Source organism: Leptidea sinapis, chromosome 43 (genome assembly GCF_905404315.1).
Source record: "Leptidea sinapis chromosome 43, ilLepSina1.1, whole genome shotgun sequence".
Taxonomy (NCBI): Eukaryota; Metazoa; Arthropoda; class Insecta; order Lepidoptera; family Pieridae; genus Leptidea; species Leptidea sinapis.
In genome coordinates this window covers 5762708-5789244 of record NC_066307.1, presented here as the reverse complement: position 1 = coordinate 5789244, position 26537 = coordinate 5762708, and the positions used below count along the sequence as shown (strand labels likewise).

At 35.5% G+C, this 26537-nt stretch overlaps 1 protein-coding gene across 2 annotated transcripts in view; it reads left to right on the top strand.

The window, feature by feature from the left end:
* LOC126977014 (proton-coupled amino acid transporter-like protein pathetic) overlaps window positions 1–26537 on the top strand; it is a 64974-nt gene that overhangs the window by 32135 nt on the left and 6302 nt on the right. For both annotated transcript variants that reach the window (XM_050825662.1, XM_050825663.1), the window contains exons 2-6: window positions 12367–12434; window positions 18457–18573; window positions 19980–20130; window positions 23804–23925; window positions 25213–25297. In XM_050825662.1, the coding sequence (XP_050681619.1) occupies window positions 12391–12434; window positions 18457–18573; window positions 19980–20130; window positions 23804–23925; window positions 25213–25297 (519 nt within the window). In that variant the 5' untranslated portion in view covers window positions 12367–12390. The remainder of the gene's footprint in view (window positions 1–12366; window positions 12435–18456; window positions 18574–19979; window positions 20131–23803; window positions 23926–25212; window positions 25298–26537) is intronic.

Below are 26537 nucleotides of genomic sequence, written 5' to 3'. Positions count from 1 at the left end.
AAAATCCCTTAACGAAACCTTTTTTTTTTAACGAGACAAACTTAACCTGATAGCAATTGGTATCTCCTACCCAATATAAGGCAGTGATGCTTAGGTTCTTCCTATTTTTTTGAGCGGCATTACTAATTACTCGTCATCTTGTGATTTAAAATATTAAATATAATAATAAAGGATTAAGACGTGTGTCTATTACACGTATTTTAAATATGTTTTTACATTAGATTTTTGCGTAAATTTACATTTATATTTTTATTTTAGTTAACCCGACGTTTCAAGACCTTTCCAGATCTCGTTTTTAGGGGGACTACAGATGAAATGAGTCAAAGATAGTATTTTTCATTATGAAGCTTAGCGCCATTTATTGCCTCGGAGGTGGTATTTGCTGTAGACAGATAGATGGATTTTTAGCAAAATTTACTGACAGTGTACTCTTTTTTTTCGAATGTGTAGTTGTGGGTTTTAATTTAGAGATTATTGGATCCCAGGTGTTAGATAATTTTAAACCATCATCACGTTTGAAAATCTCTAAGATGTTATTGTTGTTAGTTTCAATGGGCCGGTTATTTCACTAACTACAGTGGCTTGGGCTTAAGCTTGAATATTACTGTGCAAAGAAGAGCGTGAACCTATCGGTGTTTAAAGTTATTGGAATTTTGATGAAACGAGCAACGATTATGGATTCTGATGAATCTGGAGTTTCTTTATTTATGAAAATAAGGGACGAGACGAGCAGTACGTTTAGCTGATAGTAATTGATACGCCCTACCCGTTACAATGCAGTGCCACTCGGGATTCTTGAAAAACCCAAAAAATCTGAGCGGCGCTACAATTGCGGTCGTCACCTTGAGACAAAAGATGTTCTGTCTCATTTGCCCAGTAATTTCAATAGCTACGGCGTGCTTAAGACCGAAACAAAGTAATGTTTACACATTACTGCTTCACGGCAGGAATAGGGGCCGTTGTGGTACCCATAATCTAGCCGGCTTCCTGTGCAAAGGAGCCTCCCATTGGTAAAATCTGTTTATGGAGATTATTGAAATAAGAAAAAAATGTATTAAAAAACCTACTGGCTGCTCGTCTTACGTACGTGGCTTGCGAGGCCCATATTAAAATAAGCTTAAACGTCCTGTTTTCGTATATTAGTTTGAATCGGTATCTATCTATGTAATGGAACCATTACGTAAGTTTATCCCAATTGAAATGTCGATTTTACTGCAAATGTATTGAGGACTATTAGTACAATATGCTCATACATTTGGTGTATGGGATACCCAGGATAACAAAAAAAAATACAATAAAATTAAACAAATACTTATAAAATAATAAAGAGAAAGAATTGGAGTGAATAAGTAAAGCAACAAAAATTAAAAAAAATATATACTGTGGAGTTTATTATATACCTACCCATACAAGTCCTATTCCATTGGCCAATTATACATACAACCTTAGATTAGGGATTGGTCTCCGCTGCGCTCCAACTAGATACCGCACTACTTTAGAACAATAGCTTTTTTTTACGGCTATTAGATGCTTGTGTGCTTTGCATTTTGACACTCAATGACATCTTTCAAATATTGTAACATACGCTTCGTGTTATATTACATTTAAATTAATAAAATACAAAATACTTACTGATGTCAAAGTCAAAGTCAAAAAATCTTTATTCACTGTAAAACTTTATAAGTTATTTAGTGCAAGTCAGGATGAAGTACAAAAGTTACAATAGCATTCAAATGAGTATAACAATATTCATTAACAAAATTTAGAACATTAATTCCAACTATCTTTATCATTTAAATAATCTTTCACATTATAATAGGCCTTAGATTTTAATTTATTTTTTGCGACACGTTTAAATTTTTTAATAGGTAATATTTTAATTTCATCTGGGAGTTTATTATAAAATATAACACAATCCACTTTAAAAGCTTTAGCAATTTTACGGAGCCTAGTAAATGGAATTGCGAGTTTATGTTTGTTTCAAGTATTCACACTATGTACATCACTATTCTTTTTAAATTGGCTATGTGATCCTAGGGTCTTTCTTATTTCTTCTAGTGTTATTTTTACAGTATTTTACTACGCAACCGCATTTTAGTTTCAATTATAAGCAAAGCTTAACATAACGTCGTCAAAGTCACACATTGATTGAGACTGGCTCGAATACGCCCATTAGGGCGTAGTATTATTGCCGCACTTTGCGACTAGTTGGAGCGCAGCGGATACCAATCCGTAATCTAAGCATACAACATATGTTTCAATTCAATTCAGTCATGACCATAAATATAAATATATTCTCTAAGAAGTCCAACAATGAAGGATATTCTAATTAGAAACATAACCAAGTAGCCATCAAAAATATCGAGTAGTTTATTTAGGAAATTATGAAAGATACTTTAAAATTAGAACGTTCGTCACCAAGTTAACGAATTGACGTAAACAACTGTTTCGAAAGAAAACAGAAGCAAATTGAAGTGCTGCTGTCAAAATATCAAGCGTATCTGATTGTTGGAATCGTAGATTTGAGTATTAGACTCAAGGCCACTATTGAGATTGCTTCTGAAATTATTGCAACAGATTGCGATGCATAGGGTTGGCAACTTTTACTTAACGAACTAGAGTATATCTGATTTCAAATGAAGTAAATAAAGAGTACGGAGTTCCACAAAAGAGTATAATTTGTTTTATATTTTTAAAAAGTATTTTTTTGGGCATGACTTTGACATAATGGCATTAGTAGCTGCGTTCAGAAACGTCCGAATGTAGCATTATTAATTGGGCATTTTTGATTTTGATAATGGGTTTATTATATTTCTCAAAGTGATAACCCTCACTTCTAGGATTAATACACATGAAGCCACAACCTGAGAGTTGACCAAAGCATACAAGTTTTATGACGATACGACACTCGAACGTTCATAATCTCTCTCTCATAACTCGGACACTCGAATTAGCTAAATTGGAAGAACACTCACTCGGAACGCGAGGGCTCGTGGGTTCGAGTCCCGCATTGATCACAAAATTATGTTTTCAAATTTTATTTGTGTATGATAATTGGTTTGCATGATATTACGTGACTAGCACTAGTATAGTAAACATTGAGTAAAAAAGAGTATCTTAGCATACTCTATTAGTGTTATATATGATAGAGTACACCTACATGATAAAAAGTACAATACTCTATTTTAGAGTACGGTTGGCAACCCTAGCAACACACACATCTTGATTTTTGAGTCACACTCTGATAAAGAGGTATAGTATAAGCAACTAAGCAACTCTAGCCTTGACTTTGTAAATTTTTTGCGCATGGTTATCACTGATAACTAGCTATATAACTAGTTATAGGTATAACTATAATATTTATTGCACGGCTCATGAGCCGAGTCTTTCTTTTAAAGCATTCTGGAAGACATTCTTGTGTCGTTTCTTTTCTCTCAGAGCGCCTCTCAGTCGAGTGTATTATCGGGGACCCAGTGCTCTGTGAACGGCTGGATCACTTGGCGTTGCGTAGAGACGTCGCTTCATTGTGTGTCTTCTACCGCATTTATTACGGGGAGTGTTTTAAAGAGCTGTTCAACCTGTTTCCTGCCGCCGAATTCCACCTTCGCACGACACGCCACTAGTTAGGATATCATCCTCACCATCTGTTCGGTTTCTCGTTCCTCCACAGTGCGGTTTTCAAGGAGCTTTCTTCTTCGTACTACAACCTTCCTTAAAGGCCGGCAACGCTCTTATGATTCCTCTGGTGTTGCTAGAGAATGTGGGCAGCGGTTATCACTTAGCACCAAGTGACCCGAACGCTCGTTTGTCCTTCAATTCCATAAAAAAAAGTTTGTCGTTGGCGACTGACAGATCGAATTGCTTCACTGCTCAGTAACTTCACTTTAGTGTCCTACTTGACACAACTTGAATTGCAACGTGCATTTTACTCGTACGATGAAATCCCATTGCTTTTTCGTACGAATAATCCAGATGGTCAAATAGGACGATTGTTAATTAAATAAAGTTTTAGGTATTAAGTGTACCGTTGTTGTTGCTAATCAATGAGGTTTTCTTGTTTCAAACATTTAATTAAATTGAGTGTATTCACCACAAAACATGTTTTTTTTTATTATGAAAATACGGGACGAGACGAGAAGGACGTTCAGATGATGGTAATTGATACTCCCTGCCCATAACAATGCAGTACCGCTCAGGATTCTTGAAAAACCCAAAAATTCTGAGACGCACTACAATTGCGCTCGTCACCTTGAGATATAAGATGTTAAGTCTCATTTGCTCAGTAATTTCACTAACTACGGCGCCCTTCAGACCGAAACACAGTAAGATTTACACATTACTGCTTCATGGCAGAAATAGGCGCCGTTGTGGTACCCATAATCCAGCCGGCATCCTGTGCAAAGGAGCCTCCCACAGGTATATTTTAACTGTTTTATAGAAGTCAAATTATTTCTATGTACTGATGAAGATAAGATAATGAAGATCCATCTTCCAATCTTAAATGCTTATCTTCAATAGATTTGACAGTCAATGTGAAAAGATAACCATTTGCCTTCTTAAAACTATCTTGATAAAAATCGGTTTAGCTGATAAGATACATCTAATATTAAGAATTGTTTAACAACATTTTGAAATGATCGAACTTTAACAACGATATTAATTCAGAATAAATATTATAAATCAGCACAGTTAGTGTTTTCCTTAGAATAGGAAACGAGTGAATGGAATACGTGGTCTTTAGCTATCTCACTTTCCCGTAGTCGTATCACTAGAGGAATGACAGGAGCATTAACCTTTCCGCATCGGCCGTGCCCGCGGGCACTGGTAATTCAAAAGCGGCCTTTTAGAAATAGAAATAACTTTATAAGCAATATAGTGTTAGGTGGGTGTTTTTTAAATAAAAAAAAAGGGACGAAACGAGCAGGACGTTCAGGTGATGGTGATTGATACGCCCGGCAGAAATAGGCGCCGTTGTGGTACCTATAATCCAGCTGGCATCCTGTGCAAAGGAGCCTCCCACTGGTATGTCCTTTTTTTGTAAATACCATTACCGTATCGTGAACACATCGCACAATGAAATTTATTCTATGGTTAGCAACCTAATACCCTCAAAATTACCGAAACGGTGACCGCAGATACCCTCCTTAAAGAACACAGCTAACCCCGTGAGGCATAAAATTACTTAATTTTGTATCTGTGGTATGGTGAATTTGCTCTCTTACTCATCAGAGATCTCTCCGTCTCCTTCAACAACTTCCAATACCAGTTTTTCAAATTAAATTTCATATTTTTTTTTCAAAATAGAATTTTCAGTCACTAATTGAACGCAAAAATCTACCACTCATTCCAAGAATATATGCCTCAAGCCTGTGAAGAACAGGCGCAAGAGGCTCAGCGGGCTTCTTATTTTTAATAGATTTCATTACAATAAAATTTGTTAATTCAATATTGAGACAGTATATTTTTTTCTATAGGGTTCAATAGATCGTTAATATAATTTAAAAAGAGCAACGGTCCAAGACTGCACCCTTGTGGAACCCCTGACATTCACAAAGACTTTTTTAATTATTTTATATCTCTCTCTAATTTATAAAATTCTCGTGTCATGGTGTTAAACATTGAACTCCTCCGAAACGGCTTGACCGATTCTCATGAAATTTTGAGTGCATATTGGGTACGTCTGAGAATCGGAAAAATCCTATTCTACTCTATTTTTCATCCCCCAAAATGTTAAGGGTGGTCCACACGACATTTTATTTTTTTGATATTTTTTTTTAAATTTGTTTGATTATGAGTCAGCATTAAAAAATACATACAACTTCAAATTTTCACCTATCTACGATCAAGAGGTACTTTTGTATCGCGATTTTAATATCGGCAATACAACGTTTGCTGGGTCAGCTAGTATTATGTACATATATAATATCTCAGAGGGCAATGGAGAGGGCTGTGCTCGGAGTTTCCCTGCGAGATCGAATCATAAATGAGGAAATCTGTTAGAGAACCAGTTATCGACATATCCCAAAGTATTGCGAAACTGAAACGAAAGTGGGCAGGGCACATAGTTCGAAGGACAGATGGCCATTGGGGCAGTAAAGTCCTCGAATGGCAACCACGTAGCGGAAGACGCAGTGTTGGTAGGCCCCCCACAAGATGAACCAGCGATCTGGTCAAGATCAAGAATACGTTGGATGAGGGCAGCGCAGGACCGATCGTCATGGAAATCTTTGGAAGGGGCCTTTGTCTAGCAGTGGACGTCTTCCGGCTTATGATGATGATACATATATATTTACTATCGATTACAGTTCTTTGAACGTCATTGTGACATAGAGTTGAATGTTGAATATTAAATCAAAAATCTATCAAAATCGACCTTACCTATAGTCAATATGGTGGCATCTGCGAAGGAAAGATATCGCCAATAACGATAACGGCAAATATTTAAAATGTCTTTCAATATGCTAATTATTCTTTTCTTAACTCAAGTATGTGTAGATTGACCCAAAACTATCTGGAAACATTTTTGTTTCCCTTATATTCAGACTAACTTGAAGGACAATTCATGATTAATATTCTCTTCAGCATTCCAGCCGAAAAATCCAATTCCCTCTACTGACCTATTTTCACATTGACAACAGGAATTCCTTTCACGATTCATTCGATTCGATTGTAATCCACACTTTACGGCTATTTTTTATAGCAGTAGATGACTGCTGCGTGAAATTTCAATTTCCCTCTCCTAATCTATACTTATAATAAACTAGCTGACCAGGCAAACGTTGTATTGCCATACCGCCGCAAACGCTACGTCCCGCAATATTTAAATCTGTGATATCTTCGAAAATATTCAATTAAATCATGCTGTAAAGGGCCATATAGATCTATATTAAATCTACAATGTATTTAAGGTATTTAATTAGATAAAGATTAATGCTGTATTGGTTAAAATCGCTTCGTGAATAAGCCATTATTTGTCGTAAAAAGTAAATGACAAAAAAAATATTGTGGGATATCCATAAGAGATCGACATATACCATAGCGGAGTTTTCTGTAGCTTCACCTTATCAATGTGTACAATACTTAGTATATTATATCGATAAATTTCGTAGGGTTCTGCCTGCGTTTGCAATGGGAGCGGAAAAAAAGTAATTATTTACGACATCACATTAGAAACCACAAAAATAACAGTATTTCTCCACTATTCAATGGATGTTATTATACATATAAACCTTCCTATTCAATCACTCTAACTATTTAAAAAAAACGCATCAAAATCCGTTGCCTAGTTTTAAAGATTTAAGCAGAGAAAGCGACTTTGTTTTATACTATATAGTGATCTGTAGAGATCAAATATCTGTTGAAAAAAAAATGCGCAAAACGTTGTCATGGGGATGTAAGAAGAGGAGTAGAGAATAAGTCCCGATTTTTTTTATTGTTTCTCTGTCCGTTTCTCTGTTTGTACGGGCTAATCTCTGAAACTATTGGACCGATTTAATTACATGATTATACCTTACGTCCCCGGTCAACATCTAAGATACTTTTCATTCCGGAAAATTAAAGAGTTCCCGTGGGACAGCTAAAAATCTATAGTTACTTATGTAGTGTAGAACACAACAACTTATGAACATAATTTAATAAAATTTGGCATGTTGATACCTTATATCGCCGGTCAACATCTTTGATACTTTTCATCCTGGAAAATGAAAGAGTTCTCGTGGGATAGTTAGAAACCTACGTTTACTTATATAGCGTAGTAAACAACAACTTATGCACATAATTTAACGCGGACGAAGTCGCGGGTATTAGCTAGTATTTATTATTCACTAGCTGACCTAACAAACGGTATAACGTTGACGTGCCACTTGTTCTTTTAAACTCAACCAGTAATTGAAACTCAAATGCCGGGTTGCGCAGTAAGACTGTAAAAATAATTCTACAAAAAATAAGAAAGACACTGTGATCCCATAGCATCAGTAAGTATTTTGTATTTTATTCATTTCAATGCAAAAAAAACACGAAGCGTATGTTACAAAATTTGAAAGATGCCATTGAGTGTCAAGATCTAATAGTTGCAGTAATGTAAAAGCTATTATTCTTAGGTAGTGCGGTATCTAGTTGGAGAGCAGCGGAGACCAATCCTTAATCTAAGGTATAAGAAAATGTCATTTCCGCAGAATATAAAAGTTGGTTTTGATCGAGTCGAGAAATTAAATTTTAATGATTATCACTCAAAGAGAACTCCGCGGTAACTAGCATACATCCTGGTCATTATAAAACTTTTCACATAAAGGGAACTTCATTACATATAGTAGCAATTCCTTTATGTGACCAACTCTGTGTACTTAATTTTATTTACTTACACGCTTTGATGTTAAACAAACATGCTACGTAATTTCAAATTTGTTTTCACTTAGTGAGGTTATAAGAGATATTTACATTCAAAATTCATGTATATATCTTGTCCTGATATTTGTTTCCAGTGAAGTCCTAGTACTACTTTATGAACTGCAGTTTAGTCCAACTTGAGAGATAGGATTTTTTTTATTTCGATTTGGGACCCATAATTATTTTTATTTCCAATATTTGTTTTGGATGGACATATTTTCTATGAAAGGATTTATTGATGCAAGGTTCTGACAGTTCTGCTGTGAAACAATTTCATTATAACAAGCGAGCACATTTTACGAAATAATTCTTGGTGTTATGAAATATTTTTGACAAATTCATAAAAAAACAGTATTTCTATTTATTATGTACAAAACAATGTCTGTCTGTCAGCTAGTGGTTTACGAGCTAGTTGGATAGGGTTCCGTTAAGTAAAATTAAAATAATAATAATAATAAATTTATTACCAAAATTAAGATATATACAAAGTAATTAAAGTTAACAGGATACACTTAATCTTAATTGTGAATATTTGTGTACATTGTAGTCTATTTGTACTGAGTGGTGGCTCTGCACTAGGTTCTTGTAACACAGAAGACGGGAAACACAGGTACTAAAAAAATTAGTTACTTCTATTTGACTCGCGGAAAATAGCAAGGAGATAGTAGAAAAATAATAGTAAATTAGTTAAATAAATGAAATAAATAATAATGTGCAATAAATTCAATTCCCGTAAAAGTCTACGCAGGTGAAGTCGCGGGTGCAGAAAAATATTCGATCTCTGTAAAATCTAAGAATTTATAATATGAAATACATTCAAGTGTGAATTTTAAATAATTTAGTGTAGAATTCCTCTTTTAATGTATTTAATAACCAAAACGAAACACAGAAGGGTACAATTCATTGGTTCGAAGTTATCTAGAATACGCTTGCTCAACACTAAATCCAATTTATAGTACACAATCACAAGAAAATGCGATGTTTCACGAGATACTTGGCTTCTGTCACTCTAAATTTCTCGCACAGATACTGTGCTGCAAAAAGATTGTAAATGACAACAATTTGTAATCTACTACCAGTCGGAGGCATCTTTGCACAGGAAGCCAGCTAGATTATGGGTACTACAACCGCCTATTTCTGCCGTGAAGCAGTAATTTGTAAACATTACTGTGTGTCGGTCTGTGGGCGCCGTAGCTAGTGAAATTACTGGGCAAATGAGACTTAACATCTTATGTCTCAAGGTGACGAGCGCAATTGTAGTGCCACTCAGAATTTTAGGGATTTTCAATAATCCTGAGCGGCACTGCATTGTATTGGCTAGGGCGTATCAAATACCATCAGCTGAATGTCCTGGTCGTCTCTTCCCTTATATTCATAAAAAAAAAAATAATAATAATAATTTCTGGGTGGGAAATATTTCGTATCATAAACGAGATACTGCATAAAAATATCTTCCACGTCCAATCTTCCCTCACAAATACGGATAAAAGGTAAATAGTACGGTAATTGGGTCTATTGTCAGCATTGTTAGACGCTATAATGAGTTACACTCGCTTATATAGCCAACTCTGCACAAATTCGTGATTTATTTGACTGATTGAATCAAAAAATTGTGAATAATTAAGAGCTTTTTCATTTGATTATAAATTATAAAGTAAAATATTCATATCGATCAGATTTTACAATTAGTATATTTTAAGAATCAGTGTGAATTTATCATGTATATGTATTATAAATTAATTGAATGTTATTAGTACTAAGTAGGTGTAACTCTTACACGTACCTAAATAATACAAAAATCTGTGAAAATGCCACTGTAAAGTGTGTGCAATGTGGCAGTACCTTTTTTTATGGAATAGGAGGACAAACGGGCGTACGGGTCACCTGTTGTTAAGTGATCACCGCCGGCCACAATCTCTTGCAACACCAGATGAATCACATGAGCGTTGCCGGCCTTTAAATAAATTTAGCAGTAATATTTATTGCAAAAATCCCGTATATAATTTGCCCGCAATAAATCGCACACTGATAGAATCCAACAAAACAGTTAAAAATTTTTTAACAAAAAGCAACTGACTTTAAAAACTTTATTGATTGCAACAAAATTGAAAAGCACTTACGTTCATTCCTGCATTAAAAAATTTAGTATATCTACACATATTTAGACAAATTTTTAGTGTGCTTCAAATACATTTAATATCATTAAATAAAATAAAAAATTAACAAAAAAGAACCGACTTAAAAAACTCTATTCCAAAACAATAGATATAAACTTAAAAGTACAAAATTAATTGCGTATTCTTATGCAATATAATTAATCAATCCAATTCTAGTTACGATTTTTGTTATTTTTGGAAACGGTGACATCGAATCGGAATCGGTTACTTTGTCATGGATCCCATAATCAGAGCCCAACCAAACTCTCACCAAACTATCTTTGAAGTAAATGCTTTCCAATAAAGAATTTTTAAAATCGGTTCGCGCAATATTGAATTATTCCTAAATATGTCAGAAACATACTTATAGCAAATTGAAGACTTATGGTTTTCTCATGGTTGCCATTGTCAGATTTTAATGCCTTCTTTTTTTTAGTCGTTTAAAAAGACGACACATTGTAAATCCTCAGAGCACGTAAACTTATAGTGACAATTATATAAAAAAATATGTAGTCAATATTTCATTCTTTTACTGAAAAAAAAATCTATAATTTTAAAACATTAATTGTAAATTTCTCGTCAATAGCGGCAACAGCCGGTTTGAAACATCAAATTGGACGAATAATTATGACGTTATAAGAATAACGACAAAAAAAACATTTATGAAATTTAATTATTTTTTAGAATGATAAGTGAACATATTTATATTTAGTCATATATCATTATTTCGCAACAACAATAATCTGAAAAAATATTATTTAAATAATTTACTGCGGGAAAAGGGGAACCAATGCACCGTCGCCACCATTTACAAACTGGAATTCACTTCAAATGGGTGTCACGTCCGAGTCATGTAAATGACATTAACAAAATTATTCCTCGCCGTACCACAGTAGGGCTGGATACATGCGTATTAGCCCGTACCGTTCCATTGGTCATATCTAATATATGTATAAAATTCTCGTGTCATGGTGTTAAACATTGAACTCCTCCGAAACAGCTTGACCGATTCTCATGAAATTTTGAGTGCATATTGGGTAAGTCTGAGAATCGGACACCATCTATTTTTCATTCCCCTAAATGTTAAGGGTGGTCAAAACCGATTTTTCTTTTAATTTTTTTTTACATTTTTTTTTAATTTATTTGATTATGAGTCAGCATTAAAAAATACATACAATTTCAAATTTTCACCCATCTACGATCAACAGTTACTTTTGTATCGCAATTTTAATATCGGCAATATAACGTTTGCTGGGTCAGCTAGTATATGTATATATAACCTATTTAGTCCTATGAACTAAATGAATGACTTGTTTTAGTGTTATCTAATTTCATATCTTTCATTGTATTAAAATAAAAATCAATTATTAAAATTGTTATGCAACCAATTCTCACACCTACCAAATATATCGTACTACAATTATTGTATTCGATTGCCATCTTGCAACCCTATATCAGTTTGGTGGATGGAACAGAATAATATAAAAATCGTGACACAAAAATAGTTGTAGATCGTAGAAGGCCGAAAATTTAAATTTGTATGTATTTTCAATGATGAATCATAATAAAATAAAATAAATTGTCAAAAAATTAATTTTTTTTTTGGGATGGACTACCCTTAACATTTAGGGGGATGAAAAATAGATAGCAGCCTATCCTCAAACCTACTTGAAAATAAAATTTGGTAAAAATCAGTAAAGCCGTTTCGGAGGAGTAAGGTTACTAACATTGTGACACGAGAATTGTACATATTACTTAATGTATACAAAATTATTCATTTATTTATTATATTAAGTAATATTATAATTCCAAAATTTGGTTTCAGGTACAGTTGAACTAGCTTAATGAAATGTCACAAAACGAGAAAGGAGAAATAGACAATTTCAAGTCGACGTAAGTAATGTACAAAATTAAGTTTATTAATTTAGTTATTTCGAGAGCAAAGACAGAAATATTTTTTAAGAGAAAGTGACGAGAATTGCAAGACGTTCAAATGATAAACGATACGCTCTGTTCATAAGAATGCAATGCCGGTCAGAATTCTTGAAAACGCAAAATACCTACTGAGATACATAGCAACTGCGCTCGTCAGATTGAGACATGACATGTTAAGTCTCATTAGGATAGCAATATCACTAGCTACAGAGCCACTACAGAGACTTACTATTTTATCAGTGGAAGGTGCTTATTTCTGCCGTGAAGCAGTAATGTGTAAACATTACTGTGTTTCGGTCTGAAGGGCGCCGTAGCTAGTGAAATTACTGGGCAACTGAGACTTGACAACTTATGTCTCAAAGGGACGAGCGCAATTGTAGTGTCGCTCAGAATTTTTGGGTTTTTCAAGAATCCTGAGCGGCATTGCATTGCAAAGGGCAATATGGGTATATCAATTACCATCAGCTGAACTTCCTGCTTGTCTCATCCCTTATTTAAAAAAAAAACTGAAAGACAATAATGCTTGCACATTGCTGCATCACAGTAGAAAAATACGCTGTCGAAGAAAATAAAAATGTGATAGTCTCTACATCGAAAAATACTTTGTTTGCTTTGCTAAGCTGCGATATACCCAGCGGTGGATTTACACTAGGCGCAGTAGGGGCAAGTGCCCAGGGCGGCAAATTTTTTAGGGCAGTAAAATTTTGGAAGTGAAAAAAAATTTTTTTTGTCTTATCAAGATTGCTCAATATAATCAATTAATTCTGTTAATTAATAATTTTTGGTTTAATTGATGATTCAAGAAATTCAATTTATTCATAAAATAAATAAAAACGATCTAATCAATTTATTTCCTTGGAGTTTTAAAATAATAATAGATTTTTTATTTTCTGGAATTAAAGATATTTAATAAGAATTTTTGAAATTACAGTATTGGGGCTGATTTTTTTCCGGTGCCCAGGGGTGGCATTAAGTTTAAATCCAGTCCTGGATATACCAGTATTGGCAAATTTACCAACACATTACATTATAGAAATCGAAGATCCAAATACACAGTCAAATCGAATAACACGCCTTATTCAAACTGCGTCGAAGAAAAATATGAGAAACAGTCCTTTTCCGAATGTAGAACAATAACAGAATAACTTTTCCTTTTTGTTTCACAGTACTCATGCATAAAATGATCCTTCATAATACAGGCGTGCTTGGAATATAACGGAAAAGGGATATTCCTTAAAGATACGGTTCAATGCCTTCAGTAGGAACACAAAATATTAGATTCGAAATTAGCCACGGCTATTTATTTATTTATTTAACACCAACAAGACAAACACTAACAAAAGTATAATAATATTATTACAAAAATAATAAATTCTAAGTGTAGGCTTAATTAAAGGTGTTACACACATTTCAAAAACATAGACACAAACATATTTAATTAAAATGAATGCAAACATTATCGGAATATTTACAAATTGAATTAAACGTAAATTTATATTATAATTAAAACATGCATCATTTCACAATTATATAAAACAGACTTAAACTTTTTATTTTTATAAATTATTTGAATAATACAATAACGTAATACAAACTGTTTTATTCTTCATCAAAAGGTTTCCACTTCAAAAAGTTGCCAAAATTTAAATTCAAATGAACAAAGCATACAAGATTTTATCAACGATACGTCACACGAACGGTTGGCTCAGTTCGAAAGAGCACACGCGCGGAATGCGAGAGGTCGCGGGTTCGAGAATGCTATTTGTGTAATTAATCCCAAAGTGATGGTAATCACTTTAAAACGTAACAAATTCAAATTCAAATATTTTCATTAAAAATATTTTTTTTAATCACTTGTTGGACGTCAGAACTACCCATTCGAGGAATTCGATAATAAGTAGAATCACTTTCAAATTTATTCATTACATAGCCTGGGGCCGATTGCTCCGTTCCCATGATATTGCATAATTTTGAAAGTCATTTAATGGTAGAAATAAGCTACAGAAATGCTTTAAGCAAATCTTTGATGAATCTCGCAACACATTTATTGTTTTGGGAATCCTACTGTAAAATTACTTCACCCAACAACACTAATTAATAACTCGAATTAACCGAGTAGTAGGCATTAAAATATTTAAAATTATATTACAGAAAAAAACATTTAATGCTTTTATATATGTTTGTTTTAAATTAATATAACACTACCCTTTTTGTGTATGAGCTACACAAGGCCTGAGTGACCGCTTACTCATCTTTTAGTTGACCTCAATATAAATGCAACCTTTTGAATGCAAATTCAAAGAATTATTATGTTAATAAAAGTATTTTTCGTAATTCCTACCAGAAGTGCTATACTTTATATTTTTTAATATAATATAATACAATAACTGTAGTACCTTCCTGAATAAATTGTGGGAATATAAGATAACGTAGTCAAAAATCCGTATCGAATGATGAACCTATATGAAAAAAATCAGAACTAATCTTACCGCATAGATTCACACTATTGGAAACATTATGTTTTTGGCATGTTTGTGGTTTATCGACTGTTTTTAACAGAAAAAATCGTTATATCGAAGAATAGATTGAATTGATAAAAGGGTGTCGACGTGTATTATGACGAGTAATATTAATCATGTAAGTTAGTAATGCATTCAACGTCACTGTTACCTCAAGATCATTCTTATTTATAACTGACTAAGGCCATTACGTTGTGAATTAGTTAACATTAAAGAAAAATATCTTGAAACTACCTGATAACTTTCTAACAAGGTTTGATATAAAGCCATCTACTGCCCTTTATATTGGCGTTTATCAGGGTAGTGCTCTAAACCCTCTGCTATTTAATGTAGTCATGAACTATGTGACAACAAAAATTCAAAAACCAACTCCATGGAATTTCTTTTATGCTGACGACGTAATACTTATATCTGACAGTATGCGAGAGATACAAGAAGACCTAGAAAGATGGAGAGAGTCATTGGAACAAAATGACTTGCGTATTCGCAGAACAAAAACTGAATATTAATTTTGTAATTTCAATCCCAACGCTTCACTTGACACAGGTATCACGCTAAATGGCACGGCCCTGCCTCTAGGCAGGCCTCTAGGCAGGGCCGTGCCTCTAGCTCTAGCTAGAACATTTAAGTATCTATGATCCGTTCTCTCCGAGAATGGACGTAACACACAGAACGACATCTGAATGGATGAAGTGGCGTGAAAAACTAAAGACAAGGTCTATAAAATGGCAGTACGGTCAGCATTACTGTACTTTAGCCAAGTTTGGGCAACCAAAAAGACCCATCACGAGAAGGTACACACCACGGAAATGCATATGCTGAGATGGGCGGGAGGAGTAACACAAGAAAGAGGGGTAGGAGAAGACCTCAAACTACCTGGATGACGAATGTCATGATGTCACATGAAACGCCTTGGCATCAGTGATGAAGACGGAAAAACGAGATCTACATGGTGCCGCTTGATAGGAAAAGCTAACCCCGCGTAACAGGATATGGCCCGGTATCCACCAAAACAGAGAGAAGAGGAAACGAGAGGAGATAAGCGAAGCTGTCAGGTTATTTCAACAAAGTGGAGAGGAGATGTGAGCTGTGTTTATAGCAACGTTTTCGGGTGTGCGAGACGCGGAGAGAAGGTAGCGGGGAAAGTACCGCTTGAACGCTCGGCACGGCACAAAATTCTATAGACAAATGAGACATCTCCTCTCCTCTCTGTTTGATCCATTTCCACCGAAGCTAAGCGGAGAGGAGATGTGGAAATAACGAGACCTGATTGGTTATGAAAATATATTTTCTCTCCTCTCCGCTTTGGTGGATACTGGGCCTAAGACGACGACAAACAAAAAGAAGAAGCGGAGTCATTCACATCTGACTATTTACATATTCGCTTATTCACGATACAGGTGGGGCTTGTGATTTTAATATAAGTTCAGTGAATAGTTAGCATTCGTAATATATCTTAGTAGGTAGTTTACTTATTATTATCTTGAACATGCTCTTAAATAATACTATAATAAAGTGTTTGAACACTCAGAGAGTGTCTCAAGCATCAGACCATATTCAGTCCCTTTTGTTTACAACAAACACTGAGAAAATCTCTTTTCTCATTTGCAACAGCACCTTGTGAAGCCGGCCTTGATAGATTGACCTTGCAATTGCAATAAATCGATTACTGATCAAGTAATGATCCGTGAACGTTCTTATATTGAAAATACTCAATGGCTAATGTATTTTAAACCAATTGTTATCACGCCTCAGTGCGTCATTCGAGCCATTGTGATACAAATCAATGAAACACTCAAAATAATTTCAAAATAAGAATAAATAGTAAATAAACATAATGTAATAAGCTGTTAAATAAAACGTTATCAACGTTACACCGAATTTTAGGTTCCTCTATTGTCGAGATATGATTTTTTTTTATTATCTGCCCATCTATGGAATACTGATGTTTGTTTCCAGTGAACTCCTAAACTAATGAATAGATTTTAATGGGGATTACTTCAAGTGCAGTTTAGTCCAACTTGAGATCGAGAGTTTTTATTTCGATTTGGTACCGGTAATTATTTTTATTTCTAATATTTGTTTTGTATGGACATATTGAAGCACGGTTTAATAGTTCTGCTGTGAAACAATCTCATTATAACAACAGGAATACGAAATAATTCTTGATGTTATAAAATATTATTGACAAATTCATAAAAATATTTTATTAATTATATACAGAACAGCGTCTGACGGGTCAGTGAGTATATGATATTACGCGCTGCAACAATACAAACAGTAATATTATACTATGAAATAAGTAAACTGGCAATTCGATAAGACACGGGGATTTTGGGGGACAAAAAACAAACCGAGCCAATTCTCATCTCTGGGAAAACTCAATTTTCCGTTTATTACACGTCCATCGTTTTTCTTCGCATGAATTTTCATTGTATTGGTTACATACAACTTTTTCATGTAGCAGCATTTTCTTAACATACTCTTGTCTGTAGTTAACCGGCTATAGCTTTTTTTTTATTATATAAGTTTCAAATGAATATGAGTTCCATCAAACTAATTTATTGATGAAGCCCACAAATAGGCATCTGGAACTTCATACGCGCGACTCTTGTCCAATATCAAAAATATACCTTTATCTTAATATATTGAGTGTAATTAGTACTTCAGACACTATAGCATTACAATATTGATCACCATAATTTTCATATTCTATAAACTGGCACTAACTTCAAAATGTTGTGGAATATTTATTTTTATCACAAAAAAGAAGGACTCCGCGCCGTGATATTAGCAAGTGAAGCACATTTATGCTAGTGTGTGTGCGGCCACGGGGTATACCAGTTACACAATTTTTTCTCCCTTAACTAATCATATATCCACAAATACTTTTATATTATTGTTTTAACACTTTTTCACAACGCACGACGGCATTTATAAAATATTTTATTGGGATGCAAACTGATCTGTCACAGACGGTGGCAAAGCCCCGAAAATAACTATATATAAGCTCCAAATTATAAAATTAATTTTTAATGTTGTGACACAAATAACTAACTCTACTTTTTAATGTAGGTATTGCAATTTTTTACCATTTTGAAATTGCGTGTAGAGTTAGTTAGTTAATTTTGTCACAACATAGAACATAAAGGATAGATTTAGTAGTGTAAATATGCAAAATGGAACACAAGAGCTACATACATGCGCAAACGCTAGAAGTAGCCGCCATTTCGTCCATACAAAACAAATATTGAAAATAAAAATAATTATGGGTCCCAAATCGAAATAAAAACTCTCCTATCTCTCAAGTTGGATCAAACTGCACTCCATGAAGTAATCCCCATTAAAATCTGTTCATTAGTTTAGGAGTCTATCGCGGACAAACAACGTGTCATCTAATTTATATATATTAGACTAAGATAATATCCAAGGAAATGTTTGACTTTTTCTCGTTGTTACAGGGCTGATCTATGCAGTAACCCAGGGTTCCAGTCATCTCTCAGCGTCGCCTCTAAAGATGTCATCAATGATAAGCCATACAATCCATTCGAGAATAGACAAGTGGAACATCCTACGTCGTTAGTAACATTTGTTCCTTAAGGCGCGGACTGACTAGGATTGTAAACGCTTCAACGAATAGTACAATATTTATGTTGATCAAGTGGCTAAGCTACAAATGGGCATTTATTTTACTGGTTTTCTTTTGTTTGTTCAAAATAAACATATTAAATTGAATAATTGTTCGGTTTAAATTTTAGAAAAATACAAATTCTATTAAATTCTTTAAAAAAAGAATGTTGCTATCGCTGAAAACTCAAAGATTTTTAAATCCAAAGTTTATTTTTGGGAAGCAACTTCCAAATTTTTTATTGGATATTTCAAATTTTATATAAATATTCTATTCGGTTCAAGTCTTTCTTTAAGTCCTTCTTTTTGAACTGTATTTTTTGCGTCAGAATATTTTCATTGCGTCATCTTGTAATCGAATCTCTAAGAAACCAAATTTTGTGGATATTGAGGTATGACCGCGCCTTAACCAACCAACGACATCCTATTCATTTATTTTTATTTACTTTTATGTCACTACCGCAACAAAAACTTTATCTTTATCCAACCTAATTCAGAATTGTATTTTTAAATAAGAAACATATTCAGACTAATAAATTTAGATATTAAATTATATACAACTAATTCAAAACCGACAAATACTTACCAAGTTCTTCTAATATTATGCATACTCAGTCCGAATGGGTCTTCTCAACAGCATAAACAGTAGAATAAATATTCTACTATTTGTATGTCACTATATTTTCTATCGTTCACGTAATAGATATGTATTCACCACGCTTTCGTTTTTTTTTTAATAAGGCAATATAGGATATACGGCCTAAATTCTGAATATTTTTATAACAAAATCCATAAAACTGCTAATGCCGTCTATTCGAGTACCTAGTACAAAAAAAAAACATAAAACAAGCATATTTTGTGGGTGGCCTTTTCAGTTCAAAACGAAATGGGTACCATAAAAAGGCCGCTTAAAAGGCCGGCAAAGCTCCTGTGATTCTTTTTCTATTGCAAGAGAGTAGAGAGCATTACTAATCACTTAGACACCAATTTGCTTGAATAAACTGCTATATTATGAATTTTACATTGAATTTAAAAATAAGTAATCATTTTTCAATAATAATATAAACATGTGGCAAGCATAAGATCATTTATACGTCTAGACGTAAGACTGTGGCAGCTGTGAAAACGTCAAAAACAATTGAGGTTGACTGTTAACCTCTATTTTGAGCACAAAGTCATATTTAAAGCACAAGTGTAAAACGTAGCTTTCGGTTTCCTGGCAGCAATAGACTCTATGTAGACGTAAAAATTATGTAAATGAGAAACTGAAGTGAGTTCAGAAAGCTTTTCCAAATAACAGCTGTCAACAAATCGCAACATCAAAAGATTTGACCTATATTATTTTACTATGTTTCAGAACAATTGGAGCCGTAGTCCACCTGCTTAAGGCATGCCTCGGTACTGGAGTACTGGCCATGCCATCTGGATTTAAAAATGCGGGCTTGGCTGCCGGAGTAATTGGAACTATACTAGCTGGATTCTTCTGCACTAATACAGTCCAGATGGTGGTAAGAATTTTTCAAGTTCTGCTTTATGGTGATTTCTCTCTTTCTGCGGTCATTACCTCAGGACTGAAGATCATGACCATCGTCAGCTTAGGATGCTTGTAATGTGGTACTTCTATGCCCCCGTCTGTGTCTCTACATTACATATCTGACAAACATGCATAACTTCGAGTCTAGGGCGGGCCTTTCACTCGATTGCTCAATCTGGTAGGGGACCGTCCGCAGGTACGATCAGCCTTTCCAGGCTGTCATCTAGATGGTGATACCTATTCATAAAATAAAACATAGGTAAAAGAGTTTCATAATTTTTAATTTATTGGTCAGAGGTATTGAATGTCTCAATTTGAACAGTGTATCTGTAATTTTTCACTGATTTACTCAAGTCATAGTAATATAAATAAGAAAAAAGAAATAAGGGATTGCTTGTAACTAATTCTAGTACGATTTATAAGAAACGAACAGGTTAAAGGGTCAATCTAGATATACACTTTTATAATAAAGCCCCAGTCACTGTTCAGGCATTTGCCCTGTACTTTCCCCGGGGTTACGCCCCGGGTAAAGTACAATAGTAATAGTAAAGAATAGGGGAGTCCCAGGCCCATGAGTGTCGTAAGAGGTGACTAAGGGCTTTTTAGAAGTGGGAGAGTCACGCTGCCGCCTTATGACGTCAGCACAATCGGGACAGACTCGACCGGGTTAATTACCACACTCGCACAGAATACCGGCGTGAAGTAGCGGCCTAGTGCCGCTATGTTTCGCATAGGTTAGTATCGAGGACCGCACCCCCCTCCCCTCCTAACAAAATATAAGAGCGGTCCGTAAATAGATATTACCCCAGGAGGGTACCGGCTCTACCAGAGCCGGAGAATCCCTCCCCGAACACTCTCGCTTGGGCTGCCCTTCGTATTCTGGCACAGAACCACGCATGACCCAGGACAAACGAGGCAGTAACACCACGGCACCCCGCTCCACGCTCAACGTGGACTTTTGCAATATCAGGGGAATTCACTCCAATTTAAACGCCGTCCACCACCACCTTGAGACAGCGCAGCCGGCCTTGTGTTTCCTTACGGAGACGCAGATATCTCGACCTAGCGATACGTCATATTTTACACTTTTTTTTATTGTACTCCGGGTACAAAATTGAGCACAATTTTTTGTCTCATGCCGGGGTATGTGTGTACGTTAGGGAGGATATCTGCTGTCGCCGTCTCGGCAATTTTGAGGGTAGGGATCTGTCAACTCTCTGGCTCCGCGTAGATTTAGAGGACCGCGTCCGTATCTATGCGTGTGCCTACAGGTCTTATAGTGGTAACGCAGAAACCGATCATCTCATGGGCTGCGTTCAAGCGGCAATTGACGACGTGCTTGCATAGATCCCCTCCGCTGAAATCGTAGTCTTGGGTGATTTCAACGGGCACAATGCCGAATGGCTTGGATCACGTACCACAGACTACGCAGGGCGATCTGTGCATAATTTTGCATTGGCGTATGATCTGTCCCAATTGGTTGAGTCGCCAACGCGGCTCCCGGATGTAGATAGCCACATGCCGTCCTTATTAGATCTTCTGCTGACTACACATCCCGAAGGTTACCAGTTCGTTGCACATGAGGAAACACACACTGGCCCACACGGCAAAAGAGAAAGCCGAGCTCTTGTGCGCTCTTTTCGCCTCCAACTCGACTCTTGACGACAACGGAAAACCGCCGACCATCCCACGGTGTCAGAGCTCTATGCCTGAAGTACAGTTCAGACAGAAAACTGTTAGGCGAGCTCTGTTTTCGTTGGACGTCGGGAAGTCGAGCGGGCCGGATGGCATTTCTCCAATCGTGCTTAGAACGTGTGCCCCTGAGTTGATGCCGGTGCTAACACGTTTATTCCGGCACTCTTATTCCAAAGGCGTAGTCCCTGACTCATGGAAGTCAGCCCTCTTCCATCCGATCCAAAAAAAAGGAGACAGTTCGGATCCGGCGAACTACAGGCCTATTGCTATCACCTCCCTGCTCTCCAAAATCATGGAGAGCATAATTAGCCGCCAGCTTTTAGTATACCTAGAGGGTCACCAGTCGATCAACGACCGACAGTACGGCTTTCACCATGGACGGTCGGCAGGTGAACTTCTGGTATACCTAACACATAGACGGGCGGCGGCTATTGAAAGCAAGGGGGAAGGCCTGACAGTTAGCCTGGATATAGCAAAGGCCTTCCCGAGAGCTTGTGCAAGTGGACCTCCAGCTTCCTCACTGGGCGTAGTATACAGCTCGGTGTCGACGGATATTGCTCGAACCCGAAGCCCGTGAATGCTCGAGTGCCCCAAGGCTGTGTGCTATCTCCTACGCTGTTTCTTCTGCATATCAATGATATTTTAGACACCTCCAACATACATTGCTATGCAGACGACAGCACTGGTGATGCCGTATACACGGGCCATGCAGGCTCTCGGGAAATCGTCGACCAGTGCCGGAAGAAACTTGAGTCCTCTCTCGAGAAGGTCGCGGAATGGGGTAAATTGAACCTTGTCCAATTTAAGCCCCAGAAGACTCAAGTTTGTGCGTTTACCACTAAAAAAACCCCATTTGTCGCATCACCGCTCTTCGAGAACACGTCTCTTAAAGCCGCGCCTAGTATCAGAATACTGGGTCTCAAGAGGGATTTCCAATTCCGTGGCCATCTGGAGGGCAAAGCCAAATTGGCTTCGAAGAAGCTGGACGTCATCAATAGAGCACGGCAATACTTCAAGCCGGCCCACATTCTAGCGCTGTACAAAGCGCAGGTCCGGCCACACATGGAGTATTGCTGTCATCTCTGGTCTCGCGCATCCCAGTATCTGCTCGATCCATTAGACCGCGTGCAACGTAGAGCAGCTCGAATTGTTGGGGACTCAGTGCTCTGTGAACGGCTGGATCTCTTGGCGTTGCGTAGAGACGTCGCTTCATTGTGTGTCTTCTACCGCATTTATCACGGAGAGTGTTCCGATGAGCTGTTTAACCTGATTCCTGCCGCTGAATTCCACCTTCGCACGACACGCCACAAGTTAGGATATCATCCCCACCATCTGGATGTGTGGTGGTCCTCCACAGTGCGGTTTTCAAGGAGCTTTCTCCCTCGTACTACAAAGCTGTGGAATGAGCTTCCTTGTGCGGTGTTTCCGGGACAATACGACATGGGTACCTTCAAAAAAAGCGCGTACACCTTCCTTAAAGGCCAGCAAAGCTCTTGTGATTCCTCTGGTGTTGCAAGAGAATGTGGGCGGCGGTGATCACTTAACACCAGGTGACCCGTACGCTCGTTTGTCCTCCTATTCCATTAAAAAAAAGAGGCATTATTTTATTAAGAAAATGGCTGTCGTTAATCCTACTACTCCGCAGCTGAATATCTAAGTGGTCGGATAGCCTGGGCCTAGATAATTATTATAATAATATTATAGCAATTACAATGACAGTACAATACTGAAATTTAATTAAAAAGAGTACAAAAAAAGAATGTTGGGGAATTTTCTTGCGTCCTTTATTCTTTTTTGAGAGCCGTTTGTTTCCGAAGCGGTGGTAGTGTTTGAAGTGACATCAAAACTAATTCTAAAGTAATCAATTATTAAAATTCTATAAAACCTCATGTTTTTGCCATCCTTATCAATATAAGTTTTAATTTTATTATATGATTGTCTTAATTCAACAGGTAGAAACGTCTCAGCGTGTGTGCGTCGATGCTAAAAAGCCTTCAATGAGTTTTGCGGAGACTTGCGGTGCTGCCTTTGCTTATGGACCAAAAAGAGCCAAACCTTGGGCAAACTTCGTAAGGTAATTTGAAACGCCTGAAATATTTTGGTAGCAATGTGGACTTACATTGTAAAATTATACTGTTCTTATTTGGACTCGTTCTTTGCATTAGATAATGTTTAATTAAGATATTCTTAAATGTTTTAATATTTATTAGAATAAATATATCATTATTATTTTATTTCATTTAGATTATAAAGTAATTAAATCATGTTACTTATTATTAGTATTTAAATCAAGGTAGCTAGGATATCAAAGTTAAACAATTAATGGTATAGAATATTCAACTATACTAACCTTGAGGGCAAATTCTACTCAATCTGAGCATGCCTATAATTATTAGTTTGAGGTACATTAAACACATCACTCTATTTATCTGTGCACTATCTTATATCATGGAAAAACTAACTAAACAAAACTTACAATCATTTACCAAGAAGCAATTAGCAAACATTAGGAATAGGGTATATGCATGAATTTATAAAATATTCAAGTTTCTTTTTGTTTCATCCTAAAGTTTTCAAACACATCAAATTATTGATACGAACTTTCTTATTGAATTTAAAAATGAATATTCTTTTCGGACACTATGTTTCGGCTATTAAGACACGCCATTTTGCGCGGAGTTTTTTCCTTCGGTTACATTGCAAAACCTACTGAATCGCAATATGAATACAATACATTTTTTTTTAATTAAACATATTAACACATACTTACCTTGTAGCTTTCACTTCTTAAATAAAATCCGGGTTTGAAGCAAAAAAAACGCATTATCAAATAACATCATAAACGCGTCTATTTTTAGAAGAATATTTGACTGCACTTAGCAAATTCACTTCCGGTCATACTAAAGAAAAATTATACATATCAATTAATAATAAATAAAACAAGATAAAATTTAATAAATGGCTAATCACCGAAAATAATATCTAACAGCCATACCTACCAGTGCTTATGTTAGCAGTTGTGTTTACATAGACTTTGACGTCATACTGTGCTTCAACAAATAGCATTGAGTTTCGATCTTTATAATTCGCGCATATTTATTGCATTTTTGTTGATATTAATATTTGTTATTCAGAAAATATTTAATTAAAAGCAATTTAAGATATAATAAATAACTATAAAGATTAAATAAAATCTTAATATACTTAGACCATTACATATTCTTTGCGAAATATAATTTACATGCATTAAACTCTCACCTAACCACCCTATTCTGCCACCCTTATACAGATTATTCAAATTTGATAACATTGTAGGTGTTCTGTCTACAACTAAAGTTTTGAAATTTTTTATTTCTTTCAGAACACTTATTGATTATTCACTCGCAGTCACATACTTGAGTGTTTTATGCGTTTATGTCGTATTTATTGGATCATCGGTTAAGGAGGTAAATTATTTCATTTATTTAATTATACATGTATCTAAATACAATAAATTATTTTTATTAAATCACACACGATACTTTCGTATCATAATAAAATTGCCTGAATGATTTTTTTAAAGGACAACAAAAGAGTGTATGGATAACCTGATAGGCAGTAATCACTGAAACAAATGGCCTTTATTTCGTCATAATTAATAAAATTTCAAATAAGTTTGATAACATGATGAGGTACAAGCATGATAAAATGCATCATCAACACTCGTGTTGCCCTCATCATGGAAGCTTGTGGTAGAAAAGCAAATTAAATAAGATTAGAGTCATAGTATTTTCTTTGATTAACGCGAGTGTTACACATTTAAATAAAACACTTTTAAAGGATTAAACGCGTGTAATTGTAACGGTTTTACATTAGGTGTTTGCGTAACAGTTACATTTTTATTTTAGTTAACCCGACGTTTCAAGACTTTCCAGATCTCGTTTTCAGGGGAGCTGCAGATGTAGTGAGTCAAAGATAGTATTTGTCATAGTTGTCATTATGAAGTTTAGCGCCATTTATTTCCTCGGAGGTGGTATTTGCTGTACATAGATGGTGATGATGAAAACGAGATCTGGAAAGGTCTTAAAACGTCGGGTTAACTAAAATAAAAATGTAACTTTTACGCAAACACCTAATGTAAAACCGTTACAATTACACGCGTTTAATCCTTTAAAAGTGTTTTATTTAAATGTGTAACACTCGCGTTAATCAAAGAAAATACTATGAGTCTAATCTTATTTAATTTGCTTTTCTACCACAAGCTTCCATGATGAGGGCAACACGAGTGTTGATGATGCATTGTATTATGCTTATACCTCATCATGTTATCAAACTAATTTGAAATTTTATTAATTATGACGAAATAAAGGCCATTTGTTTCAGTGATTACTGCCTATCAGGTTATCCATACACTCTTTTGTTGTCCTTTAAAAAAAATCATTCAGGCAATTTTATTATGATACGAAAGTATCGTGTATGATTTAATAAAAATAATTGCAGAGAGTTCTAATAAAGGCATCCTTGGAGAATATGCTTTACAGCCCCATGACATCTGCTTTTACGATTTTTTTTATGGAAAAGGAGGTCAAACGAGCGTAACGGTCACCTCATGCTAAGTAATGTTTGGTTGAGGATAGCGCAGGACTGATGGTCATGGTGATCTTTAGGGGAGGCCTTTGTCCAGCATTGGATGTCTTCCAGCTGAAA